At 51.6% G+C, this 18,539-nt stretch overlaps 1 protein-coding gene across 1 annotated transcript in view; it reads right to left on the bottom strand.

Moving 5' to 3' along the window:
• MAST1 (microtubule associated serine/threonine kinase 1) overlaps window positions 1–17,959 on the bottom strand; it is a 28,237-nt gene extending 10,278 nt beyond the window's left edge. The window contains exons 1-15 of the mRNA XM_084756461.1: window positions 17,779–17,959; window positions 16,288–16,376; window positions 15,830–15,905; window positions 11,413–11,491; window positions 8,649–8,809; window positions 8,398–8,473; window positions 8,021–8,230; window positions 5,549–5,650; window positions 5,335–5,467; window positions 5,200–5,267; window positions 3,037–3,122; window positions 2,735–2,943; window positions 621–759; window positions 380–512; window positions 78–243 (exon numbers count right to left, since the gene is read on the bottom strand). Coding sequence (XP_084612587.1) covers window positions 78–243; window positions 380–512; window positions 621–759; window positions 2,735–2,943; window positions 3,037–3,122; window positions 5,200–5,267; window positions 5,335–5,467; window positions 5,549–5,650; window positions 8,021–8,230; window positions 8,398–8,473; window positions 8,649–8,809; window positions 11,413–11,491; window positions 15,830–15,905; window positions 16,288–16,376; window positions 17,779–17,861 — 1,810 coding nt within the window. The 5' untranslated portion in view covers window positions 17,862–17,959. The remainder of the gene's footprint in view (window positions 1–77; window positions 244–379; window positions 513–620; window positions 760–2,734; window positions 2,944–3,036; window positions 3,123–5,199; window positions 5,268–5,334; window positions 5,468–5,548; window positions 5,651–8,020; window positions 8,231–8,397; window positions 8,474–8,648; window positions 8,810–11,412; window positions 11,492–15,829; window positions 15,906–16,287; window positions 16,377–17,778) is intronic.
• Window positions 17,960–18,539: the final 580 nt, after the last annotated feature.

Below are 18,539 nucleotides of genomic sequence, written 5' to 3'. Positions count from 1 at the left end.
TTAAACTGAGAAGTCATCCCCTCCCCCTCAAGGCTGCCCATCTTTCTGTATTCCCACCTACCCGCTGAGGCACGTACCACTGATGACCTGTCCAAAGAGCTCTTCTGGGGTGTCACCGAAGAAAGGCACACAGCCCACCAGGAACTCGTAGAGGATGATGCCCATAGCCCACCAGTCGACGGGCTTGCCGTAGCCCTGGCGCAGGATGACCTCGGGGGCGATGTACTCTGGAGTCCCACACACCTGGGGGCAGGCGGTCAGCCTGTGCCCTGGCCACAGAAGCGGCCTCAAGGGAGAGCTGTGCCCCCCACCAGGCCCTGGGCCCCTGAGGTCCTTCCAGGTCACTCCACCCTTGGTGACCCCCATGCCCGCCACACACCTGTTTGTCCAGGAACTCCCGGGCATCCTTTTCGATGTGGCCTTCATATAAGTTGGTGGTAAGACTCATAAGTCCCATCTTGGAGAGGCCAAAATCTGTGAGTTTGATGTGGCCCATGGAAGTGATGAGGAGGCTGCAAGCACATGGGCGTAAGCAGGGCGTTGCCCCTTCGCCCCCCCCCCCCCACCTCCCAGGTCTTCCAAGGAACAGGCAAGGAGCAATAAAGATGGTCAACGCTCACTTGTCTGGCTTGAGGTCACGGTGCACGATGCCGTAATTGTGTAAGTACTCAAGGGCGAGAACCGTCTCCGCAAAGTACATTCGCGCCATCTCCACAGGCAGTGCTCCGATGTTCTTGAGGAGAGTGGCACAGTCGCCACCTGAGAGCCAGGGAGCATAGGCAAGTGAAGAAAAGGGTCAGCTTGTACCCAAAGCCAAGCACACAACACGCACTGTTTTCCTACTTCCGGTGTGCCCATTTTGCAGAAGGGGAAACTCCAGGGCGGAAGCTCTTCCCAAGTCTCGCAAAGAGCCTCGCGCTTGCCTTGTGTTATTAGTCGCCCTCTGAAATCAGCATGACCAGCCCACTTTGATCATAAGGCCTCAGACTCAGAGAGTCACCCAGGAAGTTGATTGCTGTGAGTTTTGTTTGGGATCAAAGAAAGCATGACTCTTGACCTCTTGACAACAGAATGAACCCCCCGTGAAGTTTAAGGGCTTTGAAATATGGGTTAATCCGGGTGTTACTCTGCAGTGAAGCAGAGACCCAGCAGGAAACCCACTACGAGCCACGCCCCCAGCCGCTCACTGGCGGGCTCTACACAGGTGCTGCACTCCCGAACCACAGCGCTGCTCCAGCATTAGAATTTTAGTTCCGCCTGATACTCATCCTCCTTTTTGCTTACAGGGGTGGATGCCACTCAAGACAGGGTACCTAGGTATGCAACAGATTCGTGCTTTTTGCACGAACATTAGACCTAGCGTGGAGTCTGCCAGATGGCAGGCAGCCTTGCTTATTATGGGATATCAGGAGCATACACGCGGGGAAGCAGAGCTACGTGTGCCATTCCTAAAGGTGCCATAGACTTTTCTATCGCATAAGCTAATATATCTCCTTGCTACATAATAGAGAAAAAGATAGATGAAATGGCTGTGGTTGAGCCCTGGGTTTGAATTCCAACATTGCTCATAAATCTATTACGATGGAAAATAAATGTAAAATAGAAAGTACAAATGATGGTGTAAACTCTGAGCTTTAGTTAGCTAATATTGTCACTGCTTAATTGTATTTATAATAATAATATTTATCATTAAATAACTTGGAACTGAAGCTGGCCTATAACTATACCCGTGAAGGGCTGGGGGCGTGACTCAGAAGCAGAGCCACTGCCTAGAATCCTCCAATGAGGCACGAGGCAACAGAGTTCTAGCTTAGCATATATGAGCTTCTGGGTTCCCCGCCTCAAGAAAGCAGAGTTACAGGTGAAAAGTGAGAGGAATACATGGGTGAAGCCACACACCTGTACAGGATGAGCTACAGCTACACTAAAGAGTATTCCAGAGGGGGGGGAGGTGGGGGGGGGCAGAGGCAGGTGAAGAATGGAATGGAAAAGAATGTAAATAAAGGGATAAACAGATGTTCCAATGAATGGTATGAAAACAAAGGAACTGAGCCAGGTGTGGTGGCGCAGGCCTTTAATCCCAGCACTCCCAGAGGCAGAGGCAGGAGAATCTCTGTGATCTCAAGGCTAGTCTGGTCTACAGAGTGAGTCCAGGATAGCCAACACTACACAGAGAAACCCTGTCTCAAAAAAACAAACAAACAAACAAAAAACAAAAAACAAAAACAAAAACAAACCAAAATGAATTGATGGAAAACGGATATAGAATGCATAATGGGAGCGCTTATGTATTAATAGATGCAAAGTAACTAAGCCTGCCCCCACCCAAAGAAAACCACACCTAAACAAATAGGTCTGATGAACCTCAGCACTCAGGAGGATGAAGAAGAAAGGCCAGAAGGCTACGTACTGAGACCGTCTTTCTTTCTTTTTTTTGTTTTTGTTTTTTGAGACAGGGGTTCTCTGTGTAAACGGCCTGGCTGCCCTAGCCTCACTGTGTAGACGAGGCTGTCACTGAACTCACAGAGATCCACCTGCCTCTGCCTCCCAAGAGCTGGGATTGAGACCCTGTTTCAAAAAGAAAGATAATACCAAACAAAAGACGAACATAACGGCCGGAGAGATCAAGGACACCATAGCACACAGTTGGGAAGGTATACGAACTGTAGGGTGACCCTGGGTCAACCCAGCAGCAGCGTTGACTGGTGCAGCGGGACCCCAAAGGTGGCCGCACCTTCCACGTACTCCATGACCATACAAAGGTGACGCCGGGTCTCAAAGGAGCAGAACATGCCGACCACGAACGGGTTCTCCGCAAACGTGAGGATGTCGCGCTCCACAAACGCCTGCTGGATCTGGTTGCGTAGGATCAAGTTCTGCTTGTTAATTTTCTTCATGGCGAAGCGCTGCCGCGTGTCCCGGTGCCGCACCAGGTAGACGGCTCTGCGAGGGGGAAGAGAGCGAGGACCGGCCATCACCTCCGAGACACCCGGCCTCCGCCACCCTCCCCCCTCGCCAGAGCCCCGGGTGGCTCACCCGTAGGCACCATTGCTTATTAGTTTGATAGTGTCAAAGTCGGTCTCTCCAGGCGGTTTCTTGGCCTTGGAGGTGCTGCTGCGACCCTGCAGGAGGAAATGCAAAACCACCACTACCATCACCACCTTTACACATGGGGAAACTGAGGAACAGAAGGGATGAAAAACCTCATTATTATCAAGTCTGCACAGTGAGAAAGCAACAAAGGTGCCGCTTGAATCCAAACATTCTCTGGTGACATGTTTCTGACTTCTAAAGATAGAAAACCTACAAAATGGTTCATCGCATCACAGATATGAAATGATCTTATAAGGTGGAAGCTGTGGGCTGGAGAGATGGCTCAGAGGCTAAGGGCACTGACCGCCCTTCCAGAGGTCCTGAGTTCAATTCCCAGCAACCACATGGTGGGCCATGACCATCTATGGTGTGATCTGGTGCCCTCTTCTGGCATGGAGGTGTACATGCAGTACAGAATACTGTACATAATAATAAATCTTAAAAAGAAGAAGAGGAAGAAGAAAGTTGGAAGCTGGCAGTATGGCTCAGTGGGGAAAATGGCTTGCCACCAAGTCTGACAGCCCAAGTTCAACCTCCAGGATAGGCGTGGTGGACAGGAAAGGCTGGCTTCCACACGTTGTCCTCTGACTTCCACATGCATACATAGAATATCAATAAATGCAGGACACACACAGGTGCACACAAACAAAATTAATAACAAATGTTAAATCAAAACTCCCCGGAAATCAACACTCAGGGGTACAATGTTTCTTTTCCTTCCTGGGGAGGCCATAAACCAGTTAAGATTCACAGCTGTGAGGCAGTGTAAACATGCTAGGTGCTGCCAGATTATTATTCATCTTGCAGTGTTTTGCAAAGGAGCTAGAGGCGGGATGCCAATCCCTGGCACAACCAAAACCAACAGCCTAAAAATAAACAGCTTCAGATGAGGACTTTGCCTACTTTGCAAAAATCTGTAGCCCCAAGTACTGGGGGAACTGAGGCAGAAGCCTCACTTGAGCCCAAGAGTTTGAGGTCATCCTGTGCAACATAGCAAGAACCCATCTCAATATTTGTGAAGATTATCTTTTTGTTGTTGTTGTTGTTGTTGTTTCATTTTTTTTTTCAAGACAGGGTTTCTCTGTGTAGCCTTGGCTGTCCTGGATTCACTTTGTAGATCAGACTGGGCCTCGAACTCACAGCTATCCACCTGCCTCTGCCTCCCGAGTGCTGGGATTAAAGATGTGGTGCGCCACCATGCCCAGCTTTGAAGATTATCTTTATATGTGAGTTAGGGGTGGTTTTGAGCCATTTGATGTGAGTGCTGGGAATCGTCTGTCTTAACCTTTGATGCCTCTCTAGTGCCTGCATCTCAATTGTTTTCTTTATTTTTAATTTGAGAGTTTGTCTCTCTACATAGCCCCAGCTGGAACTCACTATGTGGCCCAGGCTAGCCTGTAGTTCCCAGAGATCTACCTGCCTCTACCTCCTAAGTACTGGGATTAGAGGCATGTGCCACCATGCTTAGCCTCAAATTTTTTTAAGGGTGAACTGAGCTAGGTGGTGGCAATAAATTCCTTTAATGCCAGCACTCAGGAGGCAGAGGTAGGTGGATATCTGTGTGCTTGGAGCTAGCCTCATCTACAGTGTGAATACCAATACACAGAGAAACCCCATCTCAAAACATTGTCCCCTCATTTAAAAAAAAGTGGACTGAAAAAAAAGGTGTCACATTCCAGCACCTGGGAGGGTGAGGAACAGGATAATCATGAGTTCTAGGCCAGCTTGGGCTACATAGTGAGATCCTATTTTTTAAATTTGAGGTCTGGGGAGATAGCTCAAGTCTGTCAAGTGTCTGTGTGCAAGTATGAAGCCGTGAGTTCAGATCCCCTGCAGTCACATAAAGGTTGGGAATGGTGAGACCTCAGGGTAAGGTGAAGACAAACCCATCTGTGGTGTTCCCTGGAGAGCCAGCCTAGAGGATTGCTGGGCATCAGGCTCAGTGAGGCATCTTATTTCAAAAGATAAAGGCAGAGATTGATGGAGGAAGACACCAGGTACCATCTCTAATTTCCACCTGTACACACACACACACACACACACACGCACACACACACACACACACACACCCTCTAACCCGGGCACCGAGCATTGGCCACAGCTCACCTCAGATGTGTCATCTTGCTCCGGCGTGTTGGAGCCCCCACTGTCCTGCTCCTCCAGGCGTACCACATCTGGAAGGAGGTGGGTGTGAGTGACAGCCCTGCTGCTCAGCCCGCCCCCCTCAGGCCCCTCACACACCTGGAAAGGGGTCCCGAGTGAGGCCCAACTGTCGGATGATATAGCGGGGGATGTCCGTTTTGACCAGGTGGCCCTCCTTGGCATGTCCCTCGGCTGCCTCCAGCAGGTGGTAGAACTCTTCTGGGTTGAATTCCTGGGGCAGGGATGAGCTCAGCTGGCTGTGCCCACCGAGGGTCACCCCGTCTCCCCACACTCCCTCAAGGGGCCCCCTCACCAGGCACTCTAGAAGCCTTGCGGGGCGCGAGATGATGATGAGCAGTTTCTTCACCAGCTGAGTGACGAAGGCCACCTCCAAGCTCTCAGAGCGTTCGTAGGCCTGGCGTGGGGGAAATGAGGGAACGGGTTTAAAGATCATCAGTTCAGCCCGGCCTCTTTCCCCGGGGTTGCACAGAGCACGGCGTTGCTGTTGTCCCATTTGCAGAAGAGGACTGCAAGTGCAAGCCCAGCTCTGGCCCAGATAGCAAGTAAGACCCTGTCCAAATCTATTTACTGATTTATTTATTATGAGTGTGTGTGTGTGTGTGTGTGTGTGTGTGTGTGTGTGTGTGTGAGATACATGAGAGCAGGAATGTGTGTGTCATGGTGCACATGTGAAGGCCAGAGGGTGGCTTTTGGGAGTAGGTTGTCTCCTATTCTATTGAAGGCTCTTTCTTTCTTTCTTTTTTGTTTTTTGGTTTTTTTGAAACAGTGTTTCTCTGTGTAGCCTTGGTTGTCCTGGACTTACTTTGTAGACCAGGCTGGTGCCCTGGAACTCACAGCGATCCACCTACCTCTGCCTCCCGAGTGCTGGGGTTAAAGGCGTGCGCCACCACGCCCGGCTTATTTTTATTTTTTAAAGATTTATTTCTACATACAGTGTTCTGCTCACATGTGTGCCTGCTCACCAGAAGAGGTGCGCCTGCTCATTACAGATGGTTGTGAGCCACCATGTGGTTGCTTGGAATTGAACTCAGGTCCTTCCAAAGAACTGCCGGTGCTCTTAACCTCTGAGCCATCTCTCCAGCCCAAGGTGATGTTTATTAAAATGAATGAGGCCTGCTTACCTGGGCTTTATCCTACACACACACACACACACACACACACACACACACACACACAGGGGCGGTGGGTAGAGAGATGGCTCAGTAGACACAAGCATACAAACACACATGGACCACACATGGGGGAGGGAGAAAGGGTGGGTGTCCAGAGAGATGGCCCCGCAGGTTAAAGCACTTGCTCTGAACCCTAACAACCTCAGTTTGACCCCCAGAAACCATGATGGAAAAAGAGAGGTGACTTGCAGAAGTTGTCCTCTCCTGTCCCGCCACACAAATAATATAATTTTAAATTAAAATGAGGGCTGGTGCTGGGCGGCGGTGGCGAGTGCCTTTAATCCCAGCACTTGGGAGGCAGAGGAAGGCACATCTGTGTGAGTTCGAGGCCAGCCGGGTCTACAAAGTGAGTCCAGGACAGACAAGGCTACACAGAGAAACCCTGTCTCAAAAAACCAAAACAAAACACCAAACCAAACCAAAAAAAAAAAAAAAATCACCCTTTTTATACTTTTTTTTTTCTTTCACAGAGAGGTTAAATGGCATTAATAAGGCTGCAGAACAAGCACTGAAAAGAGAGCTAACACTGTTAGGTCTAAACCTCCTTCCGGCTTTTTCCACGGATGCCATCTACTCACTAGTCTTGTCCCAATTTCTATGTCACATTCCCAGAGACCCCCTCCTGGGAACTCTCGATAAGGAACCCAGCTACTCTTTTGTTTGCTTCCTAGCCCTAAGTGTCTGTTGACACCATGAGCCTTCATCTGGTTCCAGGATTCCTAAACTAGCATTGCTACCCCAGGAGGGGTGTGTGTGTGTGGGGGGGGGGGAAATCCTTGTCTTCTGTCCCCCCACCCCCTGACTCCCGGTGCCCTGGAGCACAGTAGGTGTTCAGCAAGTGCTCTCTATGTTCCCTGACGTGGATGGGACATCATCGCGTTTGCTGTTGGTCCTATACCCACTTAGTGTATTAATTCCTTCTTTCCTTCACTCATGCATTCCTTCTTCCATAGGCAAGGTCTGTGTGGGCCATGCTGGCCTGCAACTTGGGACAATCTTGCATTGCTAGGGATAGACCCTGGGGCTAACACATGTAGGCACCCTCTGCCAATGAAGCCATACCCCCAGAGACATATTAGCAATATTTGTTAGTCCCTTACTGTGAGCTGGGCACCATGCCAGACTCCAGGGACTCTGTATTGAATAGAGCAAGCCCCGTGCCCAGTCATGGGGCTGACACTGAGGTAAGGAAACCAAGAAAGAAGGTAAGTAAAAACATATAGCTTGATGGATTGTGTGTGCAGAGTTCGAGATCGCGCACAGCCTGGACCCCCCCAGCTGCTCAGGAAACTGAGACAGGAAGATGTGGAATTCAAGGCCAGCGTGGGTCATGCAGTGATCTGAAGGCCAGTTAGTGGGCAACTAGGAGTGTAGCTTAGTTTGTAGAGTCCACCCAAGAGGCTGACAGTTGCCTAAATATCCGAAAGGCAGCTAGGGAGATAAATTTCGGTTTCTCCATGGGACCTAGAGTGAGAACCACAGTATCTTTATTTTCCACCTCCCAGTATCCCATGGCCCGCACTTGGCGGGTGTCGGAACCTGACGGGGGTCTGCCTGGCTCGTGGGCGGGGCCTGAGGTGATTGGCACTCACATCCTGCAGCAACTTCTCCAGGTTTTCCTGCAGCTCGTAGAAATAGACCGTGGTGATGAGCCCATCGCGGGACTTGGTAAGGCAGTCTCGGGCCAGTTCAATGATCTGGTGGTGGATGAAGCTGAGCACGCCGTCGGCCAGCGGCAGCACGCTGTCAGGTTCGTAGGCGCGGGCGAAATCCCGCAGCTTCTCTTCCATCTGCGCGGTGGCCTGGGCAGCAGCGCAAAAATGCCAGGCTCTAGAAGGCTGCTGTAGTCACACCGGAGCCTGCGCCGCGCGCGCCGATCGCTAGGGGGCGCGCGGAGCCCAGGCTCGCAAGCGAGGGAGGGGCGGCGACCGGGGGTAGGGTGAGAGTAGGGTAAGGGGAGGTGTCTCACCTTCGGGAACCTCTCCTTGTACACATGGTTCATCATCACGATTTCGTTGTCGTAGGAGGAGGGGGAGCGGCCGGGGCTGCAGGAAAAGAAGTCCATTCTGTCCAATCCCCTGCCTCCATGCTGCCCGTGATCATCGCCCCATCTTCCCCTCCCCGCCCCGCGCACACTCCACTTTGTTTTCCCAGGGCCTAACTTTCCAGGTCATGCACCCAAACCCATCCCTCCAGAAGGGAGATTCTGTGCCCTCTTACCTGAGGCTCCGAGAGCGGGGACGTACGGCGGGGGAGCGGCGGCCACCATCCTCGTCTGTGATGCTTTCGGTGCTGCCGAAGTGTTTGGATAGAAAGTGCAACTCGTCCACCGTGGGCTGGTAGGGTAGTTGATGCAGGCGCTCCTGGGAGGAGCAGGAGGACTACGGGGAGGGCAGGGCGGTGGGTCAGAGCCACCACGGGGGGCAGTACAGCACTCAACCCTGGCCTGGGGCTCCCTTGTGTGATCCCAGCACTTAAGAGTTTAGTGTTTGAGGCCCCGGTCACACTGAGATCCTGTCTCAGAACACTAAGAGGTTGGGGGAATATTGCTATGCAGAACCATCCACAGCCCCTGCCTTACAGTGCGCTCTCAAGATCCTGGGCCTCCTGGCTTGTCTCCTTGTCATCTCCTCCTCCTCCTCCTGCTCCTCCTCCTCCTCCTCCTCCTGCTCCTCCTCCTCCTGCTCCTCCTCCTCCTCCTGCTCCTCCTCCTCCTCCTCCTCTTCTCCCCTTTGCTCGCTCTGCTCCATCCTTACTGGTCTTGCTGATCTTTAAACACGACAGATGTACTTCTGCCCCAGGGCCTTGGCATTAGCTCTTTTCTACACGTGGGTCATTCCCCCTGCTGTGCTCCAACTCTTAACTGGACAGCTAGCTTTCGGGGTTTTTTGTTTTTTTGTTTTTTGAGACAAGGTTTCTCTGTGTAATAGGACTGACTGTCCTGGACTTGCTTTGCAAACCAGGCTGGTCTCAAACTCACAGCGATCCGCCTGCCTCTGCCTCCCGAGTGCTGGGACTAAAGGCGTGGGCCACAACCGCCCCGCTGGACAGCTAGCTTTCTTTCTTTTTCTTCCAGCCTTCCTTCATTTTTTCCTTCGTGGTCCTGGGGACTAAGCGCAGGGCCTCAGGCATGAACGGCAAGCATTCTACCAATATAACTCTTTCCTTGGTTCTATTTGTTTGTTTTGGTTTTGTTTGGTTGGGTTTTTGTTTTGTTTTATTTTGGTTTTCAGTTTTGTTTTTGAGACAGGGTTTCTCTGTGTAGTCCTGGCTGTCCTAGATTCACTTTGTAGACGTGGCCTCAAACTCACAGCCATCCACCTTCCTCTGCCTCCCGAGTGCTGCGATTAAAGGAGTGCGCCACCACGCCTAGTGTTTTTGTTTGTTTGTTTTTTGTTTTGTTTTGTTTTTGAGACAGGGTTTCTCTGTATTGAGCTGGCTGTCCCAGAACTTACTCTGCATACCAGGCTGGCCTGCAACTCAGAAATCACCCCTGCCTCTGCCTCCTGAGTGCTGGGATTAAAGGTCTATGCCAAACATTGCCTGGCCTTTCTTTTTTTCTTTTCCTTTCTTCTCCTTCTTCTTCCTCCATTACCCTCCCCTCCCCACCAGTGGTGGTAGTGAGGGATGGAAATAGGGTCTCATGTAGCTCAGGCTAGCCTTGAACTTTTTGTGTTTGTTTGGTTTTGTTTTATTTTTTTGAGACAGGGTTTCCCTGTTTTAGCTCTGGCTCTGGCTGTCCTGGAACTCACTTTATAGACCAGGCTGGCCTTGAACTCACAGAGATCTGCCTCCAGAGTGCTGGGATTAAAGACATGTATGCACCATCAATGCCACCACCAGCCCGGCAGCCTTGAACTCTTTTTTTTTTTTTTTTTTTTTTTGGTTTTTCGAGACAGGGTCTCTCTGTGTAGCCTTTGCTGCCCTGGACTCACTTTGTAGACCAGGCTGGTCTCGAACTCACAGCGATCCGCCCGCCTCTGCCTCCCAAGTGCTGGGATTAAAGGCGTGCGCCACCATGCCCGGCTCAGCCTTGAACTCTTGATGTTCCTATTTCATACTCTCAGATAATTACTTTCTGTGTCCTGTTTTCTGAGGCCTTAGCGAGCTGGCCAGGCTGCTGACCTCTTGAGGATCTCACCCCAACCCCCAACTAAGGTGATCCTCCAGCAAGCCTCGCTTTATACCCCTCACCAAGTCACATGATCAAGGCTTGTAATCATCATGGCATAAGGGACAGGAGAGATGCCTCAGGGTTAAGAGTACTAGTTGCTCTTCTGGAAGACCCTGGTTCAATTCCCAGCAACCACATGCCAGCTCACAACTGTCTGTAACTCCAGTTCCAGAGGATCTGACCCCCTCACACAGGCACATGCAGGCAAAATACACATAAAATAAAAATAAATAAAATTTAAAGAGCCGGCCATGGTGGGAGCATGTCTTTAATCCCAGAACTTGGTGGAGGCAGAGGCAGTGAGTTTGAGGCCAGCCTGGTCTACAAAGTGAGTCCAGGACAGCCAGGGCTGTTATACAGAGAAACCCTGTCTTGAAAAACTAAAAGAAGAAGAGGAGGAGGAGGAGGAAGAGGAAAAAGAAGAAAGAAGGAAGGTAAGAAAGAAAAGTAGGGATACGCCTGCAAAGGGCATTGAAGGAGAGAGATTTTTGAGGTGTGCAGCATGTAAGCAAACAGACTCTAGGTAGAAGCTGTGTGTGACCCGGCTCCGGCTAGCTGAAGATACAGACACGTGCCTTACTTCTTCAAGACTGTGTCATCACGGATAACAAAAAAATGAGTAGGTCCCTAGGACAATGCAGCGAGGGCAGGGATGAGCATCAGGGAAAGGCCTGTCACCTCTAATGGGCAGACAAGTGGGCGCTCATGAAGAACAGTGGAAGCCATCTTCTCAGTACAGCGGGACGGTTGGTGTAGGTATAGTCACTTCAGTCCCTACCCACCCATCCATCGCTCTCTCCACATACTCACTGAAACAGTTGAGCTGGGTGTGTTGGTGCCATAGCCAGAGGACGGGAGTGAGGCAAGTGACCATCGGCGTCCATCCGCCCTGGAACCCAATAAGGTTGTTCAGAATCTGCCAGGGGTCCCCTCGCTCCTGGACTGAGAGAAGCCACTGGTCGTGACCAACATGGGTGCGGGGAATGGAGGTGCTTATATCTGAGGCTTTCGGAGTAAAAAGGGAAAGATGGCATCTTCTAGCCAGGTGCCAGGGTCTTAGAGGAAGAGCCCATCTCTTTGGGGCTTCTCCAGAGTGGACACAGGAGGACTGGAGACGCTTGCCTAAAGAAATCTCGATGTTGCAAGGCCATGGCACGATCTCCAGGATTGCAACTCATAGAAACATCCCCTGGGCAACCTCCTCCAGAAATCTCCCAGAGAAGACTCCTAAGGATCTTCTTGGACACAGAGAACCTATCCGTCATCAGGCTAGAGAGGTGTCTCAGTGGTTAAGAGCACTGGTTGCGAGCTCTGGTGCCCCATATTTGACGACCTCCCCTTGGTGGGGAGGCCTGGTGGCACTCAAAGAAAGAATAAGCAGGCTACCAAGATGAGGCTTGATAGCCCATGACCATATAGTGGGGGAGGAGGTCCCCCTCGGTCATGGATCTAGGCAAGGAGAAAAGGGTGAAAGCGGGAGGGAGGGAGGAACGGGAGGATACAAGTGATGGGATAGCAATTTAGTTGTAATCTGAATAAATTAAATAAAAAATAAATTTAAAAAAAAAAAGAGTACTGGTTACTTTTCCTGAGGACCCTGGTTTGATTCCCACCACCCATATGGCAGCTCACAACTGTCTGTAACTCCTGTTCCAGGGGATCTGACACTCTCATACAGACATACAGACATATATGCAGGCAAGACACTAATGTACATAAAATAAATAATAAATGTAATAAAAAGAACGCATCGTCTAATAGGCCCAGTGATGTACTGACTCGGGTCTATACACTCTTGTGCACACGGAATCACTCTTACAGTGCAGCCGCAATGACTCATGTTCATGTGCCTAGTTTGCTCAAGTTCACAGACTAAGCCTGGCGGACTGGCATGTGACTATAATCCTAGCACTCAGGAGGTAGAGGCAGGAGGACCTAAGGTTCAAGGTCAGTCTGGACCATATAGTGAGATCTTGACTCTAAGACAATCAGAGGAGACAGGAGAGGTGCTTAGAAGTTAAGGGCAAATATTTCAGGGCCCCACATCTGGGCATGGTAGCACACACCTATAATCTTGCCCGAGAAGGCAGAGGAGGCTGGCAGATTTCTGTGAGTTAGGGATTAGCCTGGCCTTCATAGCAAGTACCAAGACAACCAGGGTACAAAAAAGGCTCTTATCTCTAAATAAATAAGTAAATAAATAAATAAACTCCAGGCATGGTGATGCATACCGTTAAACCCCAGCACACAGGAGACAGAGCAGGCAGATCTCCGAGTTGGAGGCCAGCCTGGTCTATGGAGTGAGTTCCAGGCCAGCCAGGGCTACATAGAGAAACCCAATTACAAAAGGAAGGAAAATCACCTGTTGCTCTTGCAGAGCACACAGGTTCAGTGTCCAGCACACACATGGTGGCTCACAACCATCTGTAACTCTAAGTCTAGGATCTGGACTTGATCCCTCTTCTGAACTCTGCAGGCACCAGGCATGCACATGGTGTGTGTGTGTGTGTGTGTGTGTGTGTGTGTCTCACACACACAGACACAAAACACAGGCAAAACAGTCATATAAACAAAAAATCTACGAATCTAGAAAAAGATTGAAAGACAAAGCAAGGGCCAATGAGATGGCTCAGTAGTGAATGAGCTCATCTCAAAAGCCTGATGACACAGGTTTGCTTCCCGGAATCTGCGGTTGATAGAGAGAGAGAGTGATCTGACTCTGGACAGTTCTCTTTTCTCCTCATGAGCACCACCACACACTCACACACACACACATGTGCGCGTGTGATGCACATAAAGGGATCCATGTAGCCGGGCATTCCTTTAATCTCTTGGGAGGCAGAGGCAGGTGGATCTCTGTGTTCGAGGCCAGCCTGGTCTACACAGCCAGTTCTAGTGGTGCTAGACACCTGCAAAACCAGCTGGCCGAGAAGTAGGAGGGTAATCTTATCACCAGAAGCATTCAGGCTGCTCCATGGTTACATAGCACGTCGTAGGCCACCCTAAGCTACATGAGACCCTGTCTCAGACAAAATTCATACAGAAAATCATTCTGTTAGAGCAGGGTAGGTAGATCAGTGGTCAAGTTCCCAGACAGCAGCACCCACATGGTGGCTCACAACCATCCTTAACTCCTGACCTCAGAGAGCACCAGGAACTCAAGTGGTGCACACATAAATGCAAGCCAACCCCTCAGTACAGATACACATAAAATTAAATTAAGGCCAGGCATGGTGGCGCACACCTTTAATCCCAGCACTCGGGAGGCAGAGGCAGGTGGATCTCTGTTAAGTTTGAGGCCAGCCTGGTCTACAAAATGAGTGCAGGACAGCCAAGGCTAAACAGAGAAACCCTGACTCCAAAAACCAACAACAACAAAAAAATTTAAATTTAAAATTTTTTAAAAATGTCCAACTCGCCGGGCGGTGGTGGCGCACGCCTTTAATCCCAGCACTCAGGAGGCAGAATCAGGCAGATTGCTGTGAGTTCGAGGCCAGCCTGGTCTACAAGGTGAGTCCAGGATAGTCAAGGCTACACAGAGAAACCTTGTCTCAAAAAACCAAAAACAAAATAAAATAAAATAAAAATGTCCAACTCTCTCAAGGCCAGCCTGGACTACTGAGTGAATTCCAGGACAGCCAGGGCTACACAGAGAAACTCCCATCTCCAGATGGTGGTGCTGGGGGGAAAGGGGAGAAAAAAAAAAAGAAAAGTTCCACTTCTCAGTCCCACACTCACGACCCCTCATTGAAGGCAGTTGCGAGTATTCATGGCCCCGTGCAGGAAATGGAACGTCATCCTCTCACATGCCAATGCATAACAACATGCCAAAGCAGACACACACTGACATAAAGACACACACAAGAGAGCCAAGGCTCACCCTGACACACATACAGTTGCATACTGACTCACACACCCTGTGGTTTCATCCTCACGAAGCTACACATCCGAGACTCTCATTCACTGTCAGACAGGCAAACTCCCACGCAGCTACACACTCGTGCAGTCACTCTGATGCCCACACTCATTGATGCAGGCAGGCTAGGGCTCCCTCACATATATTATGTCACAGACACACACTCACATCCATCCCCACTCACACGGGGTCACCAACTCACCCAGTCACATTGACACCTGTTCGCTGATGCACACAGACACAAGCTCCCACACACACACACACACACACACACACACACACACACACACACACATTCTCATTCTCTCTCTCTCTCTCTCTCTCTCTCTCTCTCTCTCTCTCTCTCTCTCACTCCCACACAGGCTGCACATGCCTCAGAGACACAGAGGTACATTTACAATTCTACACTACACGCAGATGAACATTCCAATATGTGTGCATGGCCTACACCTGCACACACCCACACTGACACGCTCAGGTAGCTAGTCCCGCAGACACAGACTCTGATAGGGTGGGCTCTGGCTTCTTTCTACACAGGAGCTAGGCTCGACTACTACTGTGGAAAGGGGTGCCCCTCCCCCTCCAGGAAGCTATTCTCTACCCCCCACCTCCCCCTACAGCCTTCATCAGTCTTTGCAATGACCCCGTCGTCTCTTTTTTACTGCCTCGCCGTCCCCTCGCCATGCTAAGGACATATGTCCTAAATGTCTAGTTTCTAGCAGGTCCCTAACCATGAATACAGTTAAAGAAAAAGCGCCCCCAACTCCCACTCTTGGTCCAAAGATCGCAGTAACTCTCTATAAGTTTCGCCACAAAAAGCAGGAACTCTGTGCCCCTCCCCACGGTCTCCAAGAAGGGTCGTTGAAATCCACCCAGAACCTTGGAGGCAAACGCAACATCCTACCTTTGGGAAGGTTGAGAAAATGCCCTAGCCATCCTCCCGGGATAAAGGGACTGAGGCCCTGGATGGGCTCGGTACAGTGTGCGCTTGCGCACCTCATCTTGAAGGCCCCGTTCTGTTGCTATGGAAACGCTCGGCCAAGCGCACAAGGCTAGAAGGAGGCCGACCCTGGGGGCCCCAGAGAGCACCAGCAGTTTCCCTCCACTTTCTCCATTCTGGATCAGTGATTGGCTCCACCTTTTTATAGGCTCCACCTTGAAGCCTAGTGGCTTTTCGAGCTAGGACATTGAGGCCTTTCCACTGGTCCCCAGAGGCTACTCGGGTGCAATTAGGACAAGAACAGATGGTGGCCCAGACGGTGGATGGGGAGGATCGCACCGAGTTCTGGGGCCCTCAAGGGAGGGACTCACCTTCGGGAGGAAGCAAACGAGAAGTGGGCGGGGGTATTGGGAGAGAAGTTGCGGGGACTGTCCAGGGGACTGCTACCTGCGGGACAAAGGAGGGCTTTAGGGTCTTCTAATCACCAAATTCGCTTGCCTTCTAATGTAAGCCCATGCAATGTATGGTAGGCCACGCCCATTTTGCAGTGACTCCGCCTCTCTCAACATTTTTTTTTTCTTGGAGGGTGGGGTCTCGAGTCACTGAGCACACCTAGGTGCTTATTTGGTCACCTCTAACATGGCTCCGCCCTTCAGCTATGGCTCCCCCTTTCTGCCTCTACCCCTCTTGTCCGACCCATCACCCTCTAGGTACACCTAAACCGTCAATCCAGAGCGGCCACGCCCATACAGGGCTAGTCACGTCCCGGCTGTGGCCCCGCCTCCCATGGTCTTTATCCACACCTACCCAGGCTACATCCTCGTCTCACCTAAGTGGCCTGGCAGCGGCGAGTGGGGTCGCGGGAGCGTCGGAGAAGTGCTTGTCAGGATGAGGCTTTTCCGGTTACTGGTGCGGCAGCTGCCAAGGAAGGAAGGCGGGTGTCAAGAGAGGCCCCAAACCTTTGAGTGTGAACCTATGCTGCCATTCTCTCTTCCATGAGGCAGCCAGTGTGTGACTTCTCCCTCTGTGAGGTCTGTGTCAATTACGGCCTGATAGTCACGGTGATACCATTAGCGGCCCTGAATGTCTAAGTGTCCTTGAGTCTGCCCACAACATTCACAGTATGTAGACACGTGTGGCATCCCCTGTATGAGATCCACACTGAATGACACTGGTGTGCCATGTATGCTATCTGTGTGACAACACCTCTGTCTGTATGGGGGTTGCAGTGGAAAACACAGCTTGTTCATGACTGTGGAACTCCTGCTTAGTGCATGACTTCAGCTGCAGGTGTGCAGCTGTCAGACTCTGGCTGCTTGTGTGCCCCCACCTATTGCGTGTGGATTTAACACCGTGTGGCCCTGGGCACATCCAAGCATGCAGCCATGTACCACACACAGGTATGTGCTCTGTGATTGTATGCCCTTGCCTTTGCAGAAGTCCCTATGTCTGTCTAGCCTGGTGTCAATGTGACCTAGCTGTTGTGATATTGTTAGGTGCCTGGTTGTGTTATCTTGGGTGGGAACATTGTTTTTGGTGAGTGAGTGGTCATGCATGTGACACTTAACTAGAAGATCACGGTGTGTGTGTGTGAGAGAGAGAGAGAGAGAGACACAGGAGGTGACCCTATTTGTGCATGGCTTTGACCTGTGGCTGAGTGTATGTAGTGCCTCCCAGTGTATCGGAACCACCAGGTGTGTGTGTGTCTCTGTGTGTGTGTGCCTCTGTATGTGTGTGCCTCTGTATGTGTGTGCCTCTGTATGTGTGTGTGTTCATGTTCTGTGTGGTGCCGTGTCACTATTTTCAGTGTGAGGCTGTGTTCGAATGGGGGGGGGTCCATGCAGTGGTAAAGACCCCCCCCCCTTCCTCTTCCTAGCAGCTGCAGAAGTGGAGCCCCCATTCGCTCTAGCCCCTTAGTTCTCAGCCGCAGTGACTGAGCATATTAGCTTGTCCAAGAGCACGCGGACGGGGCGGGGGGGGGGGGGGAAACCAGGCTGCGGCTATTGTTCTGAGGGTGCCAAGTCCCCCCTCCCCGCGTTCTCCTACCCCCACCGGGCCGCCTGAGCCCACAGCGTCCGCAAACAAAGGCGCTGCAAACCCCCACCCGCACGACCCCTTTCCCCAGCTCAGGCTTTTTCGGTCCTCCCAGCAGCACGGCCCGCACCGTCCGCGTTCGACCCCATCCCCAGCGAGAGGGCACATAGTGGACACCTCTGGCGCAGCTGGACAGCTATCAGCAGCCCGGCCCCGCCCTGCCGCAGCAGCCGGCAGGGTGGCTTCATCCGGAGGGCCGGGATAGGGTCTGGGGGTGGGGGTCTACCTCTTGGTGCGGCGAAACATACTGCCGCCGGGGAAGGAGGGCATCGAGAAATTGGAAAGCGCGGTCCAGAGAGAGTCAGACATGACCCGGTGGCGGCGACATGGTGGCAGGTGCAGCAGCGGCAGCGGCAGCGGCAGCGCGGGGAACGAGTGCGCTGGGCGGAGGCTGGAGCCGCAGCGGCGGCCAGGGGAGGGCGGGGGAGGGGAGGGCCCTGCTGCTGCGGCCAGTCGCGAGGGGGCGCTGCGGGGTGTCGCCGCGCGAGGCCCCGCCCGCGCGCACTCCTGGTGCCCCTACCTAGGTGCCAAATCCTGGTGTCTCTCTCCCCCAAGGCTCACCTGCTGCTTTTCCGGGGCAGGGGTAAATCCTTCTGGGGAGAAAAAAAAAAAAAAAGAGGTAAAAATGGATGGAGGTCAGCGTGGACATATGGCCATTGCTCACTATGCAGCTCCGTTCACCTAAGGAGCAAGAGCCGCGTCAGCATCACCATGTCACCCGCGCCTTCCCGACTCCTCTCCCGATTCCCAGCAACTAAAACAGGGCCAAGGGCACAAGAAATAGACCCGACTGGGCATCTGAAAGCATGTTCCTGCAAATAAAGTTTTGTTTGCTCTCTGACAAGACAGAATCTCACTCTAGTTTAGGACAGCTTGGAACTCATTATGTCATCCAGGCTGCCCTCCAACTGCCTCACCTTCCAAGTGCTCGGAGGACCATGACAATGTTTGTAAGACGTTATTCTTTGTTCTGGTCAGGGTCTCATG

The sequence above is a fragment of the Acomys minous genome, assembly GCF_964271855.1.
Source record: "Acomys minous genome assembly, chromosome: 14".
NCBI lineage: Eukaryota > Metazoa > Chordata > Mammalia > Rodentia > Muridae > Acomys > Acomys minous.
Note: the sequence above shows the minus strand (reverse complement) of the source record. Positions and strands in the feature narration are given on the sequence as shown.